Source organism: Dama dama, chromosome 16 (genome assembly GCF_033118175.1).
Source record: "Dama dama isolate Ldn47 chromosome 16, ASM3311817v1, whole genome shotgun sequence".
NCBI lineage: Eukaryota > Metazoa > Chordata > Mammalia > Artiodactyla > Cervidae > Dama > Dama dama.
Window position 1 is genome coordinate 11,887,209 of NC_083696.1, and position 21,091 is coordinate 11,908,299.

Below are 21,091 nucleotides of genomic sequence, written 5' to 3' on the forward strand. Positions count from 1 at the left end.
GCTGTATTGGGGATCAAATGAAAAATTGTGAAGAATGGGAAGTGAGTAACTAGAATGTATAAACTGGAAAGAATGGGAAGAGTAATTAAAATGTAAACAGTATTGAATGTATCAATTGATTATTTCCAAAGGGAGACAGTTTTGAACGATTACCAAGTTCAGGGTATGGCCAGGGGAGTGGGCAGCTGAGTTATAGGAATAGAAAGGCATGAGTGATGAGATCAAGAAACTGAGAAGCTAGAATATTAGATGAGTTACCCAGAGTAATGGCAAGATTGGAAGTGGAATGAAGCATAAATTCTCAGATCTCCAATAAGGGGTTCTCTGTGGAAGGTACATGAAATACCAAGATGTGTAGGGCAAGGTCCCAACTCTTCCCCTGGAGTGTCATCTTTTTAAGAAACAAAGTGATAAATAATCATACAGCCTAGTAAGAGTGATGATTATAGAAGCATGATCTAAAGTCTGTTGAGTATAAATGAGGAAAGAGACCCTAGATTTCTGGACAAGTGAGGAGACTAAGCATTCAAGAAGAATCTCACACACTGTTTTGGAGGTTTCTGTGATTGGTAAACATTTATGCACAGTCCACGGATATTCAGTAGAATATTTGATCAAAACTAGTGGTTAAAACTGTATTTGCTTTAAAAAAAACTGGATTTGCTAGATTATTTATCAAATGCAATGCAAGATAAAAAGGTTGGTTGTGAGCTGTCTTCAAAAAATATTCTTCAATTTTAGGAGTCACAGGTAAACTTAAGTCTTTAGGAAAGTTGATTTGGTGTGTAATTTTCTAGTTTCTCCTTCATGTTACTTCTTACTCTCTAATTTTGTTGTAATAGTTTTATTGACTGCCTATGTCACTCTGTTATAAACCTCCTCAATCCTTTTTGGATTCAAGTAAGAGCTGAAGTAGTTAATAAGCAAATATATTCCAATTGAGAATGTTAAAAATATAAAAACACATAATAAAACATTAGGAGATCAGTCCTGGGTGTTCATTGGAAGGACTGATGTTGAAGCTGAAACTCCAATACTTTGGCCACCTGTTGTGCAGAGCTGACTCACTTGAAAAGACCCTGTTGCTGGGAACGATTGAGAGCAGGAGGAGAAGGGGACGACGGAGGATGAGATGGTTGGATGGCATCACCGACTCAATGGACATGAGTTTGGGTGGACTCTGGGAGTTGGTGATGGACAGGGAGGCCTGGCATGCTGCGGTTCATGGGGTTGCAAAGAGTTGGACATGACCGAGCGACTGAACTGAACTAAATCACTCATTATCATTTTAAAAGATATACTTTAGAAAAGTGTCCAAATAGCAACTGCTCTTTGAAGGTTACACTAGGTAACATATTTTCTTATGTCCTCCAAAAAGAAAAAAGTTCTCAAACATCATAGATGCGTTGATGAATGCTATTCTGGGGTAAGTAGTTGTGGGGATAGACAGTGCTGACCACAGGAATGTTGAACAGCAAACGCTGGCTTTGGGCAAAGGAGCTTTGATGCATAGTGACCTCTTTGAGATGTTGGCGCTGATAATTCCTGTGGGGACTTAACGTTACAAGATGCCTGACACGGATTGAACATGCTATGTGAGAACAGAAATGCAGAATAATAGGGCAATGATACCCTATCTATAAACCAACTGTGTTTACAGATTCCCTAAATAACAGGTCAAAATAGATTGCACTATGGTAAATATTCCAGTTGCAACCCTCTTGCAAAATTCTCATCTGTCTCATGTATTTTAAGCACGATTTCTGGGTCGTGTGGCTTTTCTAGTAGACTTCAATGATGTGCAACCACCAAGCACAGACCTTGTCATTTATTTAACTCCAGCTCTCTTTAATCTTGAGGACAGTAAAACTGTAAGAAATCTTGGGGTTTCAGTATAATCATAGAACATTACACAGAGTCAGATTTTCAAATTCTTTGCTTATGGCTTTTTGGGGGCCACATTTACCATAGAAGCCTTGATTTATCTATACATCTTTAAATTTGGATCTGTGGTTTTTCGCTTTTTCTCATCTTTCTTCCTTTCTGTTTTAGTTCACAGCCATGAATGAACCACAGTGCTTCTACAATGAGTCCATCGCCTTCTTTTATAACCGGAGTGGAAAGTATCTTGCCACAGAATGGAACACAGTCAGCAAGCTGGTGATGGGACTTGGAATCACCGTCTGTATTTTCATCATGTTGGCTAACCTCCTGGTCATGGTGGCGATCTATGTCAACCGCCGCTTCCATTTTCCTATTTATTACTTAATGGCGAATCTGGCTGCTGCGGACTTCTTTGCTGGGTTGGCCTACTTCTACCTAATGTTCAACACAGGACCCAATACTCGGAGACTGACTGTCAGCACGTGGCTCCTGCGACAGGGCCTCATTGACACCAGCCTGACGGCTTCCGTGGCCAACCTACTGGCCATCGCAATTGAGAGGCACATCACGGTTTTCCGGATGCAGCTCCACACGCGGATGAGCAATCGGCGGGTGGTGGTGGTGATTGTGGTCATCTGGACCATGGCCATTGTTATGGGGGCCATACCCAGTGTGGGCTGGAACTGCATCTGTGATATTGAAAATTGTTCCAACATGGCACCCCTCTACAGCGACTCTTACTTGGTCTTCTGGGCCATTTTCAACTTGGTGACCTTTGTTGTCATGGTGGTTCTGTATGCTCATATCTTTGGCTATGTTCGCCAGAGGACTATGAGGATGTCTCGGCATAGTTCTGGACCCCGACGGAATCGGGATACCATGATGAGTCTTCTGAAGACCGTGGTCATTGTGCTTGGTGAGTTACCATCAACAAACCAGATGAGTTTACGGTAGTGATAAAACAACAGTGTGAACATCCATAAAATGTTTATGATAAAGTCAGCATCCCAGTCTTCCTATAATTACAGAATTGGTCTCAGGGAAGTAATGTCTTAGTGATGTGATACAAATGATGATGATGGGGAAGATCTTATTAACAAGTTTGGCTATCAAGTATTGACAAATCCCTGCTTTTGAAAGATTTTATTACAGCCCAAATTATGGAACTTTTGTCCATAGTGTGTTTATTACAAATTCCCAGAAAGTATTTTTAGTCTCTTATGAATATTCTTTCATATATAGTCATTTTTATGAGTCTATTTCCTAATAAGATATCTTTCACATTCAGTCATTGCTACTGCATGCATATAGGTAAGTATATCAAGATTTTTTATATATTTATTGCACAAAATGGTTTAGAATTAATGTCATCTGTGACAGTCATCTTTATGAACACTTATTTTTTTCCATTAATTGTCTGTTTTTAATTGTTGTTTAGTTGCTAAGTCATGTCCAACTCTGCGACCCCATGAAGGCTTCCCTGTCCTTCACTATTTCCCAGAGTTTGATCAAACTCATGTCCATTGAGCCTGTTTTTCGTGGTAAAAATTAATTCATCTTTCAAAGTGAAAAACAAAGTTTTATTCTTTTATGTGATGTATACTAGAATAATTTTTGTCTTTAAATAACTTATTTTTCCTAGATGAAAAATTCATGGTTAGTGATCCAGAGGAATATATTTACTCATTTATGTATTCAGAAAAGAGTTAAAGAACACCTCATAACTTCCAGGCCTTGTGCTGACTCCTGGAAATGTGTCTATGAAGAAGAAACACACAGAACATTTCTTTTGAAACTTAGAGGGCCTATTTTAAAAGTTCATCCGCTGAGCATTTTAAATAAGTACCCTCTGGAATTACATTTTCTCCATAGACTGTATTCAAGTTGCTGTTTCATCACATTAAAAAAGTTTTTTTAATAGTAAGCTTTTCATCTTTCTCCATGAAAATTCAGTGGAAAGTTCCTCTATTGTTCTTTGTTCCAGTTTGTAAAGCAGGGTTGAGTGGCTGGAACCTGGGATTGTGTGGATCCTCTGAAATGCTGGGAGCTACGTTAATTTTAGCCATGGGAAAGAGAGCCCTAATTATGGCTCTCAGGATAAAGACCAGGTCTTGGGATTCTCGACTCAAAGGCCTGACACTATGACTAACTGGCACATGTAGGTGGTATACATGACCTACCGAGGCCCCCATCACCTCAGATGTAAAACGATCTTTTCCCATCAAACAATGTTCAATTGAAGTACAAAAATGGTTTCCATCTATGTTTAATTATCAACAAAAGCCCTGTGCTTTCCTGTGCTCCAGATATACAGCCTCCATGGTAGGGATGAAACATGTCTTCATTTACCATGGACGCTTTCTTTTTTTTAAATTATTAAATAACTTGAGATATTTCACTTCTGTATTGACTCAAGTATCCGTTTACTGCTGATCTGAGTGTTGGTTGAAACTTTTCATATGGGTGCACTTTTTCTACTGTTATCTCAGGTACTGCTCATAGTTCAAAGAATGACCAACAGAAAATGACTATTGAACTTGAACTATGAACCTGCCAAGTTCTTGCTTTAATTTTGACCTTTGTATAATGCCTGGCATTTTCCAGTGTGTATAATATGCTTAGTGATTCATATAAAGTTAACTTTTGGGCCTGATTGGGTGATTTTGCAGTTTAAATAAGAACTATTTTGAGGGTTTATGGAGCAACAGTTTCAGGGCACAATGGCCCTAAGTGGCCCTTCTGCCCCACCACACCAACCCTTAATGTGAAAGTAACAGATACTATTATGCCCTTTAAGGTTAAACTTGTGACCTCTACAAAGATTGAATATATGTAGCTGCCTCTGAAATAAGTGGCACTATTTCTTTAGGTATGTGATGGAGGAAGTTTTAGAACATGGAAAACGTCAATCAGGGTGATAGGTGAAGAAATTTGGTGAGACAAGATAATGTATGGGATTGTAGTAGAGGAAGGAGAAATTTGAAAAGTGGACTTTAGACTTTTGGAGAAAAGGGGTGAGAATGGGAGAATAGGCAGGGCTCAGAATAGGTAACTCACAACCCTAAACATTCCGGGGTTTTTTATCAATGTGGTGCCTGGGTCCCATTCATACAACATACTCCCCTGTTTGAATTTTATGTAGTCATGATTGCCAAGAGATGAGTTGGTCTGTAGGAACAAAAAATTCTAGTCTACTTGAAGCTCTTCTCATTGTAAATTAGGTTGTTGACAATCAGGTATTTTTGCCGTGCACGTTTGGGTTTTTAATATGTCTTCTCTGCCAAACTGTCAACTTTGCAACTTTGGGCAAGGATTGTAATGATGTGTTGTCCACTTTCTCCACGTTTCCTCTTGCAGGATCTGGCGCAAAGTAGGTGCTTGTCAAGTAACTGTTGAATAAATGAATGTGGTGACAAAACCAAATTTCCGAGCCTTCAGAACTGAGGACCAGGAAAAGCCAGAATGAATTCACTAAGTTGATGCCATTTTGTTCAGTCGTGTGGCAGAAGCCAAGCCTGGGTACATCCCTGTCACATTTTATGCCTTCCCATCAAATATTTACTACAGCTTGGAAAGTGACCACAGTGGCTGCCCAATAAATAATGCTTACCTTATTCATTTATTCTGGTGATGACTATGGTTTGATTTAACGGTGTCAAACCTTCAGTTTGTATTTCACCATGTCATAGGGTGACCTCTGGGTTTTAGACTTATTCAGTTCAGTAAACCAATGTTTATTGGTTATTTATCCTTCAGTTTAAAGGATTTGTTGGTCAACAAGTCAGATTTCTAGGGGTCAATATAAAAGGGTCTTTGAGATTTATGAAGTGAGTACTGGATCTTGATAGTTTTATTTGTAAAACACACATAGCATTTAAATCATGGGCCAAGCTATACTCTGCCTTAGAAATGACTTTTTGTGAAGAGCATCCCTGAGGGTTTTCCAGGTACCATTATCTTGTTTGTTAGCTTCATTTTCCAGATGTGAAAACTGAGGCCCAGGGACGTTAGGTAACTTGCCCAAGGTCACACAGCTAGTTAAGTACAGGAACTAGGATATGTCTCTGGCAGTCTGTTTCCAGAGCCCATGTGTTTTTCACCTCCATTCTATTCCTGCCTCTGTAATACAAACAACTCCTGGGACATGCTATATTGAGGTATAAAGCTTGAGCAACACTGCCCTGGTAAATTGAAACATTGTAATCCCATTTGTTTCTGTTGATACTGCCTAGTTGCCTGTGCTCTATTTCCTGGGCAGAAGAAAGCTTTCAGGGAGCATGCCTTTCCTCCTTTTTCTTCTTCTGATGATGCTTATGACTCTCCTCTCTTAGGCTCTTTTTCATTGTTTGGTGTTGGAGCACCAGTCACCACTGCTTCTGATTAAGGGAGTGTTTAGTTCAAGGTGTAGTTAACTTGAAGGTTCATTGTCCTAGCGTGAGGTCATGTTATCCTTTCCCCAGGCTTGAATTCTCCCCACTTGACATTTTACCAAGAATTCGTTTTGAATCTGTTCCACAGTTGGTTGAGAATGGCAGTCAAGTTCTTCCTTATTTGACCACAGTCTATCTTGAGTTGTAAGTCCTTGCCTTTCTCGCTCTGTTCTTTGTGATGGGGACACTTCTGTTGGGGATAATTAGAGAAGAGGGAAACCAGGATTTGGAAAGAGAAAATAATGGTTATGGTGTGGAGGTTTTTGCATTGTTATCGTGAGAGAGAATGAGGAGCATAAAGCAAAAATAAATACAGGTGGAGCCTGTCTCTTTGGGGAAGAAGAGAGAGACACTGTTTTTCTAGTTGGATCCCTTCTGGCTGGAAGTGATCACCACTGAAGCCAAACGACTGCTTATTCCTGACGTACCCTGTGCCTTACACCAAGGAGAGCTCATTGTTTTCTTGTTACTGTGATGAAAGATAATTCAGCAAATACCCTATAAGCAAATCGTTCTGTACTTCTGTGTTCAATTTAATTCAATAAACATATTGTTGAGTTGTTAAATATGTACTAAGGGATAAAAAGATGAATAATGTAAACACCATTTTTTAAAAATTGAGACAACATTGGTTTATATTATGTAAGTTTCATGTGTACGACAGTATATTTCTACAGCATGCTCACTACCAAAAATTTAGTTACCATCTATCACCATACTGTTGATCTCTCTTATCCATTTCACCCTCCTCCCCACTCCTTCCCCCAGTAACCATTACTTTAATTCCACAATAAGTGAAATCATATATTTGTCTTTCTCTGGCTTACTCCACTTAGACTAATACCCTCAAGGTTCATCCATGTTGTCAATGACAAAATTTCATCTTTTTTATAGCAGAGTGGTATTCCATTGTGTCTGATATTACATCTTCTTTATCCATTCATCTGTTGATGGGCACTTAGATTGTTTTCATATCTTGGCTATGTAAATAATGCTGTGTTGAACATAGAGGTACACATATCTTTTAAAATTAGTGTTTTTTTATTCTTTGGATAAACACCCTGCAGTCAGATAACTGCATCATATGGTAGTTCTACTTTTAATTTTTTGAGGAATCTCCACACTGTTTTTCATAGTGACTGAACCAATTTCTATTCCCATCAACAGTGTAGGAGGGTTCCCTTTTCTCCACATCTTCTCCAATACTTGTTATATCTTTCCTTTTTGATAATAGTCACTCTAACAGGCAAAAGGTAATACCTTATTGTGGTTTTGATTGCATTTCTCTAATAATTAGTGATCTGAACATCTTTTCATGTGTCTGTTGACTGTCTTCTGGAAGAATGTCTGTTCAGCTCCTCTGCCCACTTTTAAATCAGACTTTGTTGTTGAGTTGTGTGAGTATTTTTTATATATTTTGGGTATTCACTCCTTATCAGATTTATCATTTACAAGTATCTTCTACCATTCAGTAAAATGTTTTCACCCCTGGTGGCTCAGAGGGTTAAGTGTCTACCTGCAATACGGGAGACCTGGGTTCAATCCCTGGATCAGGAAGATCCCCTGGAGAAGGAAATGGCAACCCACTCCAGTACTCTTGCCTGGAGAATCCCATGGATGGAGGAGCCTGGAAGGCTGCAGTCCACGGGGTCACAAAGAGTCAGACATGACTGAGCGACTTCACTTTCTTTCTTTCTTTTTCTTTCTGTCATTCAGTAGGTTGTCTTTTTGTATTGTTGATGGTTTCCTTTGCTGTGCAGAAGCTTGTTGGTTTAATCTAATCCTCCTTTTTAGTTTGATGTAAGCCTACTTGTTTATTTTTGCTTTTACAATCCATTCTTAGAGGAGACTAAGAAAGAGTTGCAAAAGCAGTGGGACCCACATGCCAGCTGATGTCTGGGCAGAGTGGAGGGAAAGGAGGGCTCCCAGAGGAGGCAGTATTGAGTTCAATCTTGATGTACGTGGAGGAGTTTGTCTTTCTGTTAAGGTGGGGGTCGAGGAGAAGCTCAGCAAAAACTCACCTCTGGGGAACTGGAAGTTGTTGGGTGTGATTACCATGTGGTGGGGGTGCTGCATAGACTTTTGACTCAGAGTCTGCATAATGTACTAAGGAGTTTGAGTTTCAGCCTTTAGGTGATCAGGGGTGCTGAAGGAGTCCCTGAGATAAAGAACACCAGTTCCTTGTAGGCATAACCATATAATTTTTCGTCCAAACTGTGACCCTTTTGGTAGTGAGAAGAGGCACCAACTGGGAAACTGGGACACCAGGCAGAAACCGAGACTAGTCTGGTCAACCCAGACTATGGTGGCCCTCTTTCCAGACCATGCCTTCTGTTTGTTTATATTCCTTGTAGGTTTTCTTTTGGCTTTTTAAATGTAGAGCTTGACATTGGACTTGTTCCACTGTGTAAGGATAGTAAAGAACAACTTCTCACGTTTTTTTTTTTTTTAATATAGCAAGGACTGTCCAGATTTAGAATTAATAGAGCTGAAAACAAAAATCACACTATGTCTTTTAAAAATCACACTATCCAACTTCCTAATCTTATAAATAAAGAGACTGAAGCTCCCAAGTTAATTGAGAAATTTCAGTCTGTGTTAGCTGGTGGCTCAAACCAAGAACTGGGTTCACTCCTAGTTAGGTACTGTTCCCCCTGCCGAGGCCTCCAGCTTGTTCAGTTCCACCCACACTTTCCATCATTTTCTTGCTTGTGAACATCAGCATGTATTTATGTGGCTACCCAAGGTTAGGTGTAAACAGTGTGGCTATAAAGGTACCTGGAACCCACAGAAAGGGTCCTCTTGAATTTGGCTTTAATTATAAACAACTGGTGATCTCTGAAATGAAGTGTTAACAAGAGTCATTGGAAACTGAATTACTGGCACTTTATGTAGTTTTTACACATATTACCCTCCTGTTTCTTTGTTAAGGAGAGCATTGTATTAGTTTCTCATTTATCTTGGTTTTTATTGTTTATATTTTACTCTGTGTGTGTGTTTCCCCACTTATATTCATGGAGGCAGGATGCCTCTGGAATCCGATCCTGACTCTAGTCATTACCTGGGTGATTCTGGGCAGGTCACTTTATGCAGTCATTTCTTTGTATCTTCATCTGTGGGATGGAGTTGGCTGATTTGATTTCCAAGGTAATTTATAGTTCTACTTAGAAATATACATTCAAATGATAAGGACATAACTACTGTGGATCGGCCATGTAGAATTTTCTGTTGGAAAACACAGAACTAGAATTGATGTAAAAGCAAGGAATTATGACTTTTCTTCATATCCGCTTCAGAGAAGGCAATGGCACCCCACTCCAGTACTCCTGCCTGGAAAATCCCATGGACGGAGGAGCCTGGTGGGCTGCAGTCCATGGGGTCGCTAGGAGTTGGACATGACTGAGAGACTTCACTTTCACTTTTCGCTTTCATGCATTGGAGAAGGAAATGGCAACCCACTCCAGTGTTCTTGCCTGGAGAATCCCAGGGACGGGGGAGCCTGGTGGGCTGCCGTCTATGGGGTCGCACAGAGTCGGACATGACTGAAGCGACTTAGCAGCAGCAGCAGCATATCAATTTTAGAGTAATTAGCTTTAGGTGTACTCTCCCCCATTAAGGAGAAGGCAATGGCACCCCACTCCAGTACTCCTGCCTGGAAAATCCCATGGACGGAGGAGCCTGGTGGGCTGCAGTCCATGGGGTCGCGAAGAGTCCGACATGACTGAGCGACTTCACTTTCACTTTCCCCCATTAAAGGGGATGGTACGTCTATAGGGGAGAGTCTCAAAGAAATGATTTTTTAAAACGTGACTGCAGTAGAGAGCTGTGCGCAACGAGGGAAGGTTCCCCAGTTAGTCCTGTCAGGGAAGGGGCTGGACACAGGAGCCTCTTATTCCCTGGCCACAGGTGACGAACTGCACATCCTGTTGCTCTGAAGAGGAACCAGAGCTACCCTGAGTCTCCTCAGGTCGCTGTGGCGTCCCCGTTAAGGCCCCTTTGAGGAAGGGCCTGGGAGGCCATTCATGAGAGCCTCTGTTGTTGGGTCAGCCACGGGCTGGCTGGCACCATGGGTGTGGTCAGGAGAGAGTCCCCGCGGAAGCCCCACAGCGCTGCCCAGACCCCAAATCCTGGGCCCGGGCAAACAAGAAAACAACTTTCAAATACCAGCTCTTTGTACCCTTTTGTTGCCCAAATCCATTCAAATATTTTTACTCATAAGAAACTTTTAAAACAGAAACAGAAAACAAAAATACCACATGAACCTAACAGAGTTCCTTCTGAGGTGTGGACACAGCAGACAGAACATGAAGCTCTTTCTTATTTTAGGTGTGATGAGAGTGATTCAGACCTCATCTGGCTGAGACGCCTGTCAGTCCAGAATGAAGGTTACCCAGTCATTTGTCCTTATCCTTAAAGGTCATAAAAGATGCAAAGGTTTCCTGAAGGAACTGTGGTCGCCCCTGGGAATCACTCTTGCTTAGGGCTTGAGAGCTTTGTTTTGGAATAAAATAGGCCAGAGTTTAGAATTTGAATCCTCACTCCTCACTTTTTAGTTTCATGGCCTTGTGGAAATGACTGAACGTCTCTGAGCCTCAGTTTCAGAACTGATTAACATAGGGGCAGTAGGACCTTTCTATAATCAGGCGACCATGAGCACTAGAATGTGGTAATTTCTGTAAAGCACGCTTAGCACAGGATCTGGCTAATGTACAACGCTGCATTGTCATAAACATGAGGTCTGGTCTGCACGTGTATTTTCTCCCCCCACCCCCCCACCCCGCCCTGCCATTTCCCTCTTCTCTCTGATGTACCCCTCTCACCTACACACCAGCATACACACAACAGTGGATTTGGTGGCTGTGATGGTGCTTCATTTCTATGACATGGTATAAGAATACTGTTATGGTTTAGCAGCTGTTAGCTCTAATAACAGACTGTAAATTTTATTCTAAGTGGCCTTTGCTTTTCCAAAGATACATCTATACTTCGGAGTTGCCTGCATCTTATTTGTTGAGCCTCAGGCCCTATGTATGAAAAGTCCTGCTAACCCCAGAAGAAATGACAGTTTTGCCCTGGTAGCCCTCTGGATATCTCCAGATCAAATAGTTAAATAGTGTTGACTATTAAAATGAGTGTTTAAATAGAACAGGCCGTTGTGTCAACGTCTCTTAAGAAGGGTCGTCAGCTCCGGTGGACCTGTCATGCTTAGGGCACAGCAGGCAACCATCCATCATTGAGGGCCCTGTTCTGTTTTCTTCTGATCCACAGTGAAAGGCCATGTCTGGCATAAATGAAAGAAATGCACGTGGACAGGGTCATGAGTCCTTATTGCTGGTCCCCAGCTTAACGTGTGACCACTTCCGATTCCTTTAGTCTGGGTCCCATGACTGTCCACCTAAAAAGGAAAAGATATTTATCTCCCTTTCTAATCTCTCACTGCTACTTCATCCATTTCTGGAATATTGATATGGGAATTCAGTGATCACAAGGCTTTATCTTATTTCCCATCTCTGGAACAGAGTCTAGCACTTGGAAAAGCCTAAAAATTTATTGAATGAATAAATAAACTGTATCTTTTATTCTGGGTAGAGTTTTATAGGTTCCCTAGTAACAATAGGAATAAACCTGTGTTGCTTGAAAGTGAAAGTATTAGTCGCTCAGTCATGTCCTACTCTTTGTGACCCCATGGACATCTGCCAGGATCCTCTGTCCATGGAAGTCTCCAGGCAAGAATACAGAGTGGGTTGCCATTCACTTCTCCAGAGGATCTTCCCCACCCAGGGATCGAACCTGGGTCTCCTGCACTGAAAGCAGATTCTTTACTGTCTGAGCCACCAGGGAAGCCTGTTCCTTGAAATTTAATGGAATTTAATACTGAGTCTCATTGAAAAGAATATTTGTTAAAAGATAGTTATAATTAGGCAGTTCCACATCCTGCCTGTCCACGACATTTCTTTAGGTTAAGTTCTAGTATGAGCTCGTAAATAATAGTTTATTTTGTTAATAAACATATATGGAATGTCTCCTTGGGCCTTTGTTAAGTAGTAGGGATGCAGAGGTCAATGAAAATATGGATTCTGTTCTCAAGGGACTCTCATTTTAGGAGCTAATAATAGATCATTTAAATAAATAAAGACAATATAATTTGGTAAATAAAATATGAAAAGTGCTGTGGGAGTGCTGTTGTCTCATTAGGCAAGATCAGGAAACTTTATGATGAAGAGGTTAGAGCAGTAACATCTTTGGTGATGTTATTCAAGTTCTCCATGTGAACCCAGCAAAGGAATTACTTCTATTAGGTATTCTGTGCACTCTGAATTGAATTAAGTGTTATTACTTCCTTATATTGCAATTAATACGTTGCTTAGATATGGAAATAACCCCTGTTCAGCTTTTGTGGGAGGGGAAGCTTGTTTGATTTTAAGACAACATTGTGCTTATAATTTTATTCCCTGCATTTTGCACTATATAATTCATTTTTTGAGTTGACTGTAGTTAATCATATGCACATTAAATTGATTATGAAGTAAATAAGTTTGAATGGTTACTAACCTATAAGGAAAGGGCTGTTTCTGTGTATGCAAATTAACACTTTGTATAAAGAAAGAAGGGCTCTGTAGTGACATGTATGTTTTAGAACTTGAAAGGTCATTGCCTGGAGATGTGGACCCCTACACTTATGATAAGTGTAGGAATGAAAATTGCCAAATTTAGCAAATAAAAATAATTGCACGGGCATACTTATGCTAACAAAAGTATTCACTGTTTGTCTGAAATTCAGTTGGCATTTTGTATTTTATCTGGCAATCCCAATACACACAGCATTCAATGGGAAATAAAGTGTTTTAGATGGCAATCAACCCTCTATACATAGGTGTTTTGTTTTGTTTTGTTTTTTGCTTTGTACTGCAGGTTTACCTGTACCCTGGAGGTCAGTTTAAGTACACAGGGATTTCACATATTTAATATTTCTGATATTTCTGATTTTTGTTTTGAGTTGTCTGGAAATAAAGGGACATATTTGGTTTATAGAATCTTATACTTGTTTCTCTGAAATTATGTTTATGAAAAGGTAATGTATACCTCCAGTTCAAAATTAAACTCGTCTCTCCTTTTACATATACTTTGTCATGTTCTTTGAAAAAAAATATTTTAGCAATGTGTTTTTCCATAGAAATAGTCTTTATTTTCTTGTGTCTGTACCTTTGATATTTTTTTCTTTAAGCCCTAAGCTAGAGCCCTATGCTCCAAGAAGTTACTTTTTATTCCTGTATTTTAGTGAAGATGATACTGTCTTGACCAAGTGTGGTCATGGCTTTACTTAAACCCTGGCCGGTCTTCTCCGCCCATAGAGGAGTTATTATAATGATCCAAAGCAAATACGAAGTTCTAAGAGGGTGTCAGAGCAATAACAGGGTCTTTTTGAAGAAGTGGGATTTAGTCTGGCATCTGGAGACTGGAAATTCATGGCTTCACCTATTTATCCTGCCCAAGTAGACTTTTTGTTGACACAGAGATCACTGCATTTTAAGTAGGGTTTTCCATGAGTTCATTCTAAATGGGTATTTCTCCACTTCAGAAAGCTTCTCTTCATGTGGCAGGCAGGGATTCATTTGCTTGAGTTATTTTCCTTTCTTGGGGGAGGCGGGGTTAGAGAAGATAGTCGCTCAGGAGTCCAGCCTTACAGGACCTGCCCAGGAAACTGACGAGGTGGAAAGCTGACAAGCGTTTGCGTTTGCTGTGGCCAGCGAGTGATTCATCCATGTTTTGCTGAAGGGATTTGCTTTGCTAACCTTGCGGAGCACGTGATGCCCGGGAATGCTCCTTTGTATGCTCCAGACCTAGAGGAGAAGCCTAGCCATAAATCGAAGTGCTGGAATCTGAGTTTCTGAACAAAAACAGGGGAAGCCTGTATTTGGACATCCTGCAAAAGCCATATATAATGATCAAATAAACAAGAGTTGTAGAGATTAGAGCACTAGCTTTATTTAATGTGGCAAATTCTTATCTCTTGGGAAAAATGAAGATGTTTTCATTAAAAAAGCACTATTTCTAAGCCCCTTGCTAACTCTAAGGTACTCTAATGTATCTACAAGTACTAAATGCCATATACATCAAATTAGAATACTAAGTCTGACTGTAGTATAGATAACTTATATTGCTGTGTTAAGATAGTATAGTTGATATAATTTCATAGTGAAACTTCTTAATATTTTAGTTTAATCTGAATTGGTTATACAGCTTTTAAGGCCAGAAATCTACCACTGAAGCATACATACATTTGAAAGACATGAGAAGCAGGAACAGAATAAAATTGAAAATAGAATTTGAAAATGCATTCATTTATATATCTTGATTTGTCTATAATGTATCAATAGTAAATTATTTATTGCTGTTACATTACAATGTGATGTATGGTCAATGTACTGTCCCTTTGCAACTGTTGACTTACAAGATTAATAATGCTGTGTGTAGGTTTATTTCTAGGTAGCTTTACCCATTGTTTTGCTCCAGTCTTGACATTTTCATCCTGTCTTTGTGACTATAGATACTTAAATCAGAATTAGAGTGACATTCAATTTTGATTGAGAAAATATTTTCTAGACCATGTGTTAGTCTGCTTTAATCCCTTCAACAATTTAATATATAGCACAGTAAAACATTTCTAGTTTGTTACATTTTTCCAGATTTAGTTTAACTGAAGTTTTCATGAGAAATGTTTTTATATAGATTTTAGAATGAAAACTTACCTATTGGTTTTGGGGGAACAAACTAGATTATAACAAACTTCCTACCATTGTGAGTTTTCATTCTTCCTCTCACATTTACTTTTCTTTGGCATTATTTTATAGCTAAGTTTTATTTTAAAAAACTGATATTTTTCGGTTTTAAAATGTAGTAAATTTTGTGTAGTTTGGCTGTTCATTTTATTTTTAATTAATTTTTATACCAATTTAAAATTTTCAAAGGTCAATATTTGTAGTTTTGACAGTTTCTAAAAAAATGGGGATAATAATAATGGTTAACATTTGAGCGCTTACTAGTCATTGACTGATTAAGTCCAACTCAGTTCAGTTCAGTCGCTCAGTCGTATCCAACTCTTTGTGACCCCATGGACTACAGCACGCCAGGCCTCCCTGTCCATCACCAACTCCTGGAGTTTACTCAAACTCATGTCCATTGAGTCAGTGATGCCATCCAACCATCTCATCCTCTGTTGTCCCCTTCTCCTCCTGCCCTCAATCTTTCCCAGCATCAGGGTCTTTTCAAATGGGTCAGTTCTTTGCATCAGGTGGCCAAAGTATTGGAGTTTCAGCTTTAGCATCAGTCCTTCCAATGAATATTCAGGACTGATTTCCTTTAGGATGGGCCGGTTGGATCTCCTTGCATTCCAAGGGACCCTTGAGAGTCTTCTCCAACACCACAGTTCAAAAGCATCAATTCTTCAGTGCTCAGCTTTCTTTATAGTTCAACTCTCACATCCATACATGACTACTGGAAAAGCCATAGCTTTGACTAATGGGCTTTTGTTTGCAAAGTAATGTCTCTGCTTTTTAATATGCTGTCTAGGTTGATCATAACTTTTCTTCCAAGGAGCAAGCATCTTTTAATTTCATGGCTGCAAGTCACCATCTGCAGTGATTTTGGAGTCGCCAAAAATAAAGCCTGTCACTGTTTCACTGTTTGCCCATCTATTTGCCATGAAGTGATGGGACCAGATGCCATGATCTTAGTTTTCTGAATGTTGAGCTTTAAGCCAACTTTTTCACTCTTTCACTTTCATCAAGAGGCTCTTTAGTTCTTTGCTTTCCACCATAGGTGTGGTGTCATCTGCATTATCTGTAGTTATTGATATTTCTTCCAGCAATCTTGATTCCAGCTTGTGCTTCCTCCAGCCCAGCGTTTCTCATGATGTACTCTGCATATAAGTTAAGTAAGCAGGGTGGCAATATACAGCCTTGACATACTCCTTTTCCTATTTGGAACCAGTCTGTTGTTCCATGTCCAGTTCCAACTGTTGCTTCCTGACCTGCATACCGGTTTCTCAAAAGGCAGGTCAGGTGGTCTACTTTGCCTCAAATCTATATTATATAAAAATTTAAGGAAGCATCTTAAACTCTGAATTTCTGTTCCCTCTTACCCCAGGTACAAATAGTATATTGTTCTGATAATCATATATGATAGTGCCCATGGAAATGTCACATAATTGTTAGCTATGAATGTTTTTGTAGCTGCTGCTTTTAGAGCACTGATGAAGGAAAAGAAAAGTTTGGACTGCTAAGCATGAAATGTGATGGAGTGTGGTTGGAAAGGCATTGAGTATATTCTTACTCTGGATTTGCCACTCACTGATTGGTGTGACTTTGGGCAACCCATTTAACCTTTATGACAGATTCTTCATCTGTACCATGAAGAGCTTTGCTGCATCTGTGTTTCTCCAGGTATGGTCCAAGGACCACCTGCGTCTGAATCACCTGGGTGGCTTATGTAATAAGCTGGTTCTTGGACTTGAAGCATAATCTTTGTGTTGGTTTCCAGGCATCCATAGTTCAGTCATGAGTGAGTGAAGTGAAAGTCCCTCAGTCATGGCTGACTCTTTGTGACTCCATGTACTGTAGCCTGCAAGGCTGCTCTGTCCATGGAATTCTCTAGGCAAGAATACTGGAATGGGTTGCCATTTCCTTCTCCAGGGCATCTTCCCAACCCAGGGATCAAACCTGGAGCTCCCACATTGCAGGCAGATTCTTTACCATCTGAGCTCTGTTTCCCATTGATGATTGGGGAGAGCATTACTTATCACTGCCTCCCCTGAATTGGGGACATTGCTGTGAGTTAAGTAGATGTTAAAGTGCCTAGAAAATGCTTGCTGGCACGTGTTACAGTGAACATAAAGTTCTCATGCCTTACCTGTTGTTCTGCTTTCATCAAAGTGCCACCTTTGACCAGTAGTAGTTGGTCTTTTGAAATTTTTCCTGGAATGGTCATTCCTTGGAGCCATTTGCCCTCTTTTATTGACATAAATAATCACTAGTGGCATTTTCCCACTGTCTGCCCATAGAAATGAAACTGAGTATCCTATATGGGAACTCAACCCATTACTGTGGTTTGTTTATTCATCCATCCATTCATCTCTTAATTGCTCATTTAACCAATGGATGTAGAATCCTGGTGTGGGGTGAGATTATAAATTATGGCATCATAGCCTCTTCCAAAGCCAGAGTTGGCTTGTCTGTACAGTGGTAATGATATGTCGTCTTTCAGCAGGGAACATTCTTATCTCCCAAGAGGACATATAGATGGACTGTTACATAAATTGAGCCAAAGTCTCGTAAAGAGCTATATTTTAGGGTGCCACCCACCATATCTAGTTCTTTTCCCTTTGGTTCCATAAAGAACATTGTATCTATGTGCAAACCAATTCAGTTCAGGTGACATCCATTGCCTCTTATGTGTTGGGAAAACAAATACCAAAATGTATAATCCTTACTCATTTACAAATATGACTAAATTACAAGGCAGAATGGGAATAAGGCTTAAGACAGATACAGTTACAAAGCAAATGTGGCCCAGCCATCCTAAAGGCTGCAATCTGATAGGAAAGATGCCACATGTACGTAAATAATTATTATAAAAGGCAAGAGATGACAAGAATACCCCAAAACTAAGTTTGAATAAAGCTTTTAGGCAATGTAGAGAGAGAGAATCCCATCAGTAGTATAATCAGGAAAACTATATAAATGATTTTTTTTGAATTGAGTGTTGAATCGTGGGTGATGTTCGAGGAGTGAGGTGGTCTGTTAGACTGCATTTACCCTCTTAAGTGGGCTTCCCTGGTGGCTCAGACGGTAAAGAATCCGCTGCAATGCAGGAGACCTGGGTTTCAGTCCTTGGGTCAGGAAGATCCGCTGGAAGAGGGAATGGCTACGCACGCCAGTATTCATGCCTGGAGAATTCCATAGACAGAGGAGTCTGGCAGGCTACAGTGCATGGGGTTGCAAAGAGTCGGACGCGACTAACACTTTCACTTTTCACCCTCTTAAGAACTGAATCCTGTTTTAATAATAATCTTGTTTACCATAGTAGTACGCTTATTAAGGGGGAAAAAGGCAAAATTAAGAACTTAAAGTTAAGTAATAAAAATTAAGAAAATTTAGAATTCTAAACTATTCAGAGAACCAAAATATTAAAATGAATATGCTGTTTCTTTCCAGTCCTTTGTTCTGATGAATACTGTATAATTGAAATCATATGGTACATACAATTTGTTCTATGATTTTTAAAAGTAATGTGCGTGTTACCATGCCAATAAGTAATCTTTGAAAGAATGAATTTTCTTCACAAATTTAAGTACATCCAAATGATATAATCATTGGGTATTTAGGTTTTCTTCTCTTTTTTTCCTATTGTAAATGACATTGAGATAAATATTATCTGATATAAATCTCTGCTTTCTTCACTGAGACTCTGCTGTTTAATGTTCTCTAGAAAGTTTGTACCAATTTATACTCTTTAACACAAGGGGATAAGACTATTTTGTTCCATTCATGCCAATATTGGGTGACTTGTTTTCTCTCTTAATGGTATTATATATTTTTACCATTGACAGTGTTTCTATTTGTGAGGTTGGATATTAACAAACCTCTAAAAGAGATGGAAGCTTTTTCTGGGATTTAGAAACTAAGAATAAACAAAAATAGAAATGCCTTTGCTGCTGCTGCTGCTGCTGCTAAGTCGCTTCAGTCATATCCAACTCTGTGCGACCCCATAGACGGTAGCCCACCAGGCTCCCCCGTCCCTGGGATTCTCCAGGCAAGAACACTGGAGTGGGTTGCCATTTCCTTCTCCAAGAAATGCCTTTAGCTCTATTTAAATATATGCACTACTTTGAAGTACTTCATCCTGTGTAAAAGTCTAAAACGTATTTATTTCTTTAGAAACCGAAAGGTCTGACAGCTGAACAGTATAGCACAGGGGATAACAAGTGGTATCTCTGGAGTGCACTGCCTGGGTTCTAATCCTGACCCTCCTATGTGCCAGCAGAGTTCACTTATATTCAGTTGCTCCAAGTTTCCATTTCCTTGTCTGTATGACGAGAGGCAGGGCAGAAACGGTAAAACCTCAAAATAATTAAGTAAGATTATTATAGAAGACGCCAGGCGTGTAAGGACTTGGTAGATACTGTTATGAAATACATAACATGGTGTTTTCATTGAATATTGCTGTGTTGAAACCTAAAATCCCTGGATTAATCCTCACGTTGTAAATCTTCATTCTGATGTGAGAAGAAAGGGCAGCCCAGAAGGATCAAGACCCATCATGCTTTCAGGATTCAGGGGGACAGGTTTTCCTTGTCAGGGGATCCTGAATGACTCTGCAGACAGACACATGGCTTTCTTCTGAGCTCCCCCACGTTTCTGTCTTCCCTGCACAACTCTAATCCCTTTTGCAGATGCTCCCATAATCCCTCAGTGCCCTTCTTGTCTTCGTTATTTTTTTCATAGTGCTTTTAGGCCAAAAGAAGTACATTTATTAAGTGGTTTAATCCACTTAATAAGTAGGTGAAAGTGAAGTCGCTCAGTCGTGTCCAACTCTTGGTGACCCCATGAACTGGGGCCTACCAGGCTTCTCCGTCCATGGGATTTTCCAGGCAAGGATACTGGAGTGGGTTGCCATTTCCTTCTCCAGGAGATCTTCCCGACCCAGGGATTGAACCCGGGTCTCCCGCATTGTAGGCAGACGCTTTACCGTCTGAGCCACCAGGGAAGTCTGCAATAAGTAGGTCGGTCCTGATAAATTAGTAGCCATTTCATCAATCAAAGCAAAGACACATACTCTGACAAGAAGAAAATGATTTTTCATTCATTCTTAACAGCGGTGACTGAGAGATGTGACAGCTTTGTTGGGCACTGTGCAGCTCATCAGAATCTGACTGGTGTCGTCCGCTGCCATCCCCATTTCTTGTTCCACACTGAGTTTGGGGCAAGACTTGATTTTTAACATAGCACACAAGCTGCAGAGACATGATGTCACAGAAAGAAATGTAATGCCATCTAATGCTGAAACTGTGAACTACTTCCAGCTAGCAGTTCACATGGTTTCTGACTCTCTATATCCCTCTATCTATCTATAAAGGGGAGGGAAACAGTGACATTTGACATGTTTCTATATCTGTCTGTCTGCCTGTCTGTCTACCGGGCTGTGTTCTTCTAAATCAACTGGAACCCTAAGGTGCCTCTGGGCACAGTTTGGGAAACAGTGTGTGTGTTAGTCACTCAGTCGTGTCTAACTCTCTGTGACCCCATGAACTATAGCCCGCCAGGCTCCTCTCTCCATGGAATTCTCCAGGCCAGAATACCGAAGTGGGTTGCCATTTCCTTCTCTGGAGGATCTTCCCGACTCAGGGATCGAACCCGTGTCCCCCGTGTTGCAGATAGTTTACCGTCTGAGCTACTAGGGAAGCCCAGGGCCCTGCTGTATTCCTACTTTCTGTATTTACTTCAGTTTTATTTTGTTTTGTTTTGTTTTGTTTTGCTACTCACTTTCTCTTGTTCTCTGGTTCCTGTTTCTAGTTGGTTCTTGGTTGCCCCATTTCCTTCCTGTTTGCCCAGAGCTTCTCTCCACCTAGTCTCCATGAAGCAGCAGCAGTCCCTGGAGCTACTTGCAAACCTTTGCCGTCCTCGAGGTGGCCTGGGCAGTCCTCATGTGGTTTTGCTCTGGCTGTGGACCAGTCACCATGCTTGAGATCTTACGGGACTTCTTCATTTCGCAATTTCAGG

At 40.3% G+C, this 21,091-nt stretch overlaps 1 protein-coding gene across 3 annotated transcripts in view; it reads left to right on the top strand.

Moving 5' to 3' along the window:
- The window catches only part of LPAR1 (lysophosphatidic acid receptor 1), a 154,584-nt gene that overhangs the window by 94,188 nt on the left and 39,305 nt on the right, over positions 1-21,091 (top strand). For all 3 annotated transcript variants that reach the window (XM_061163438.1, XM_061163439.1, XM_061163441.1), the window contains exon 3: positions 2,053-2,800. In XM_061163438.1, coding sequence (XP_061019421.1) covers positions 2,053-2,800 — 748 coding nt within the window. The remainder of the gene's footprint in view (positions 1-2,052; positions 2,801-21,091) is intronic.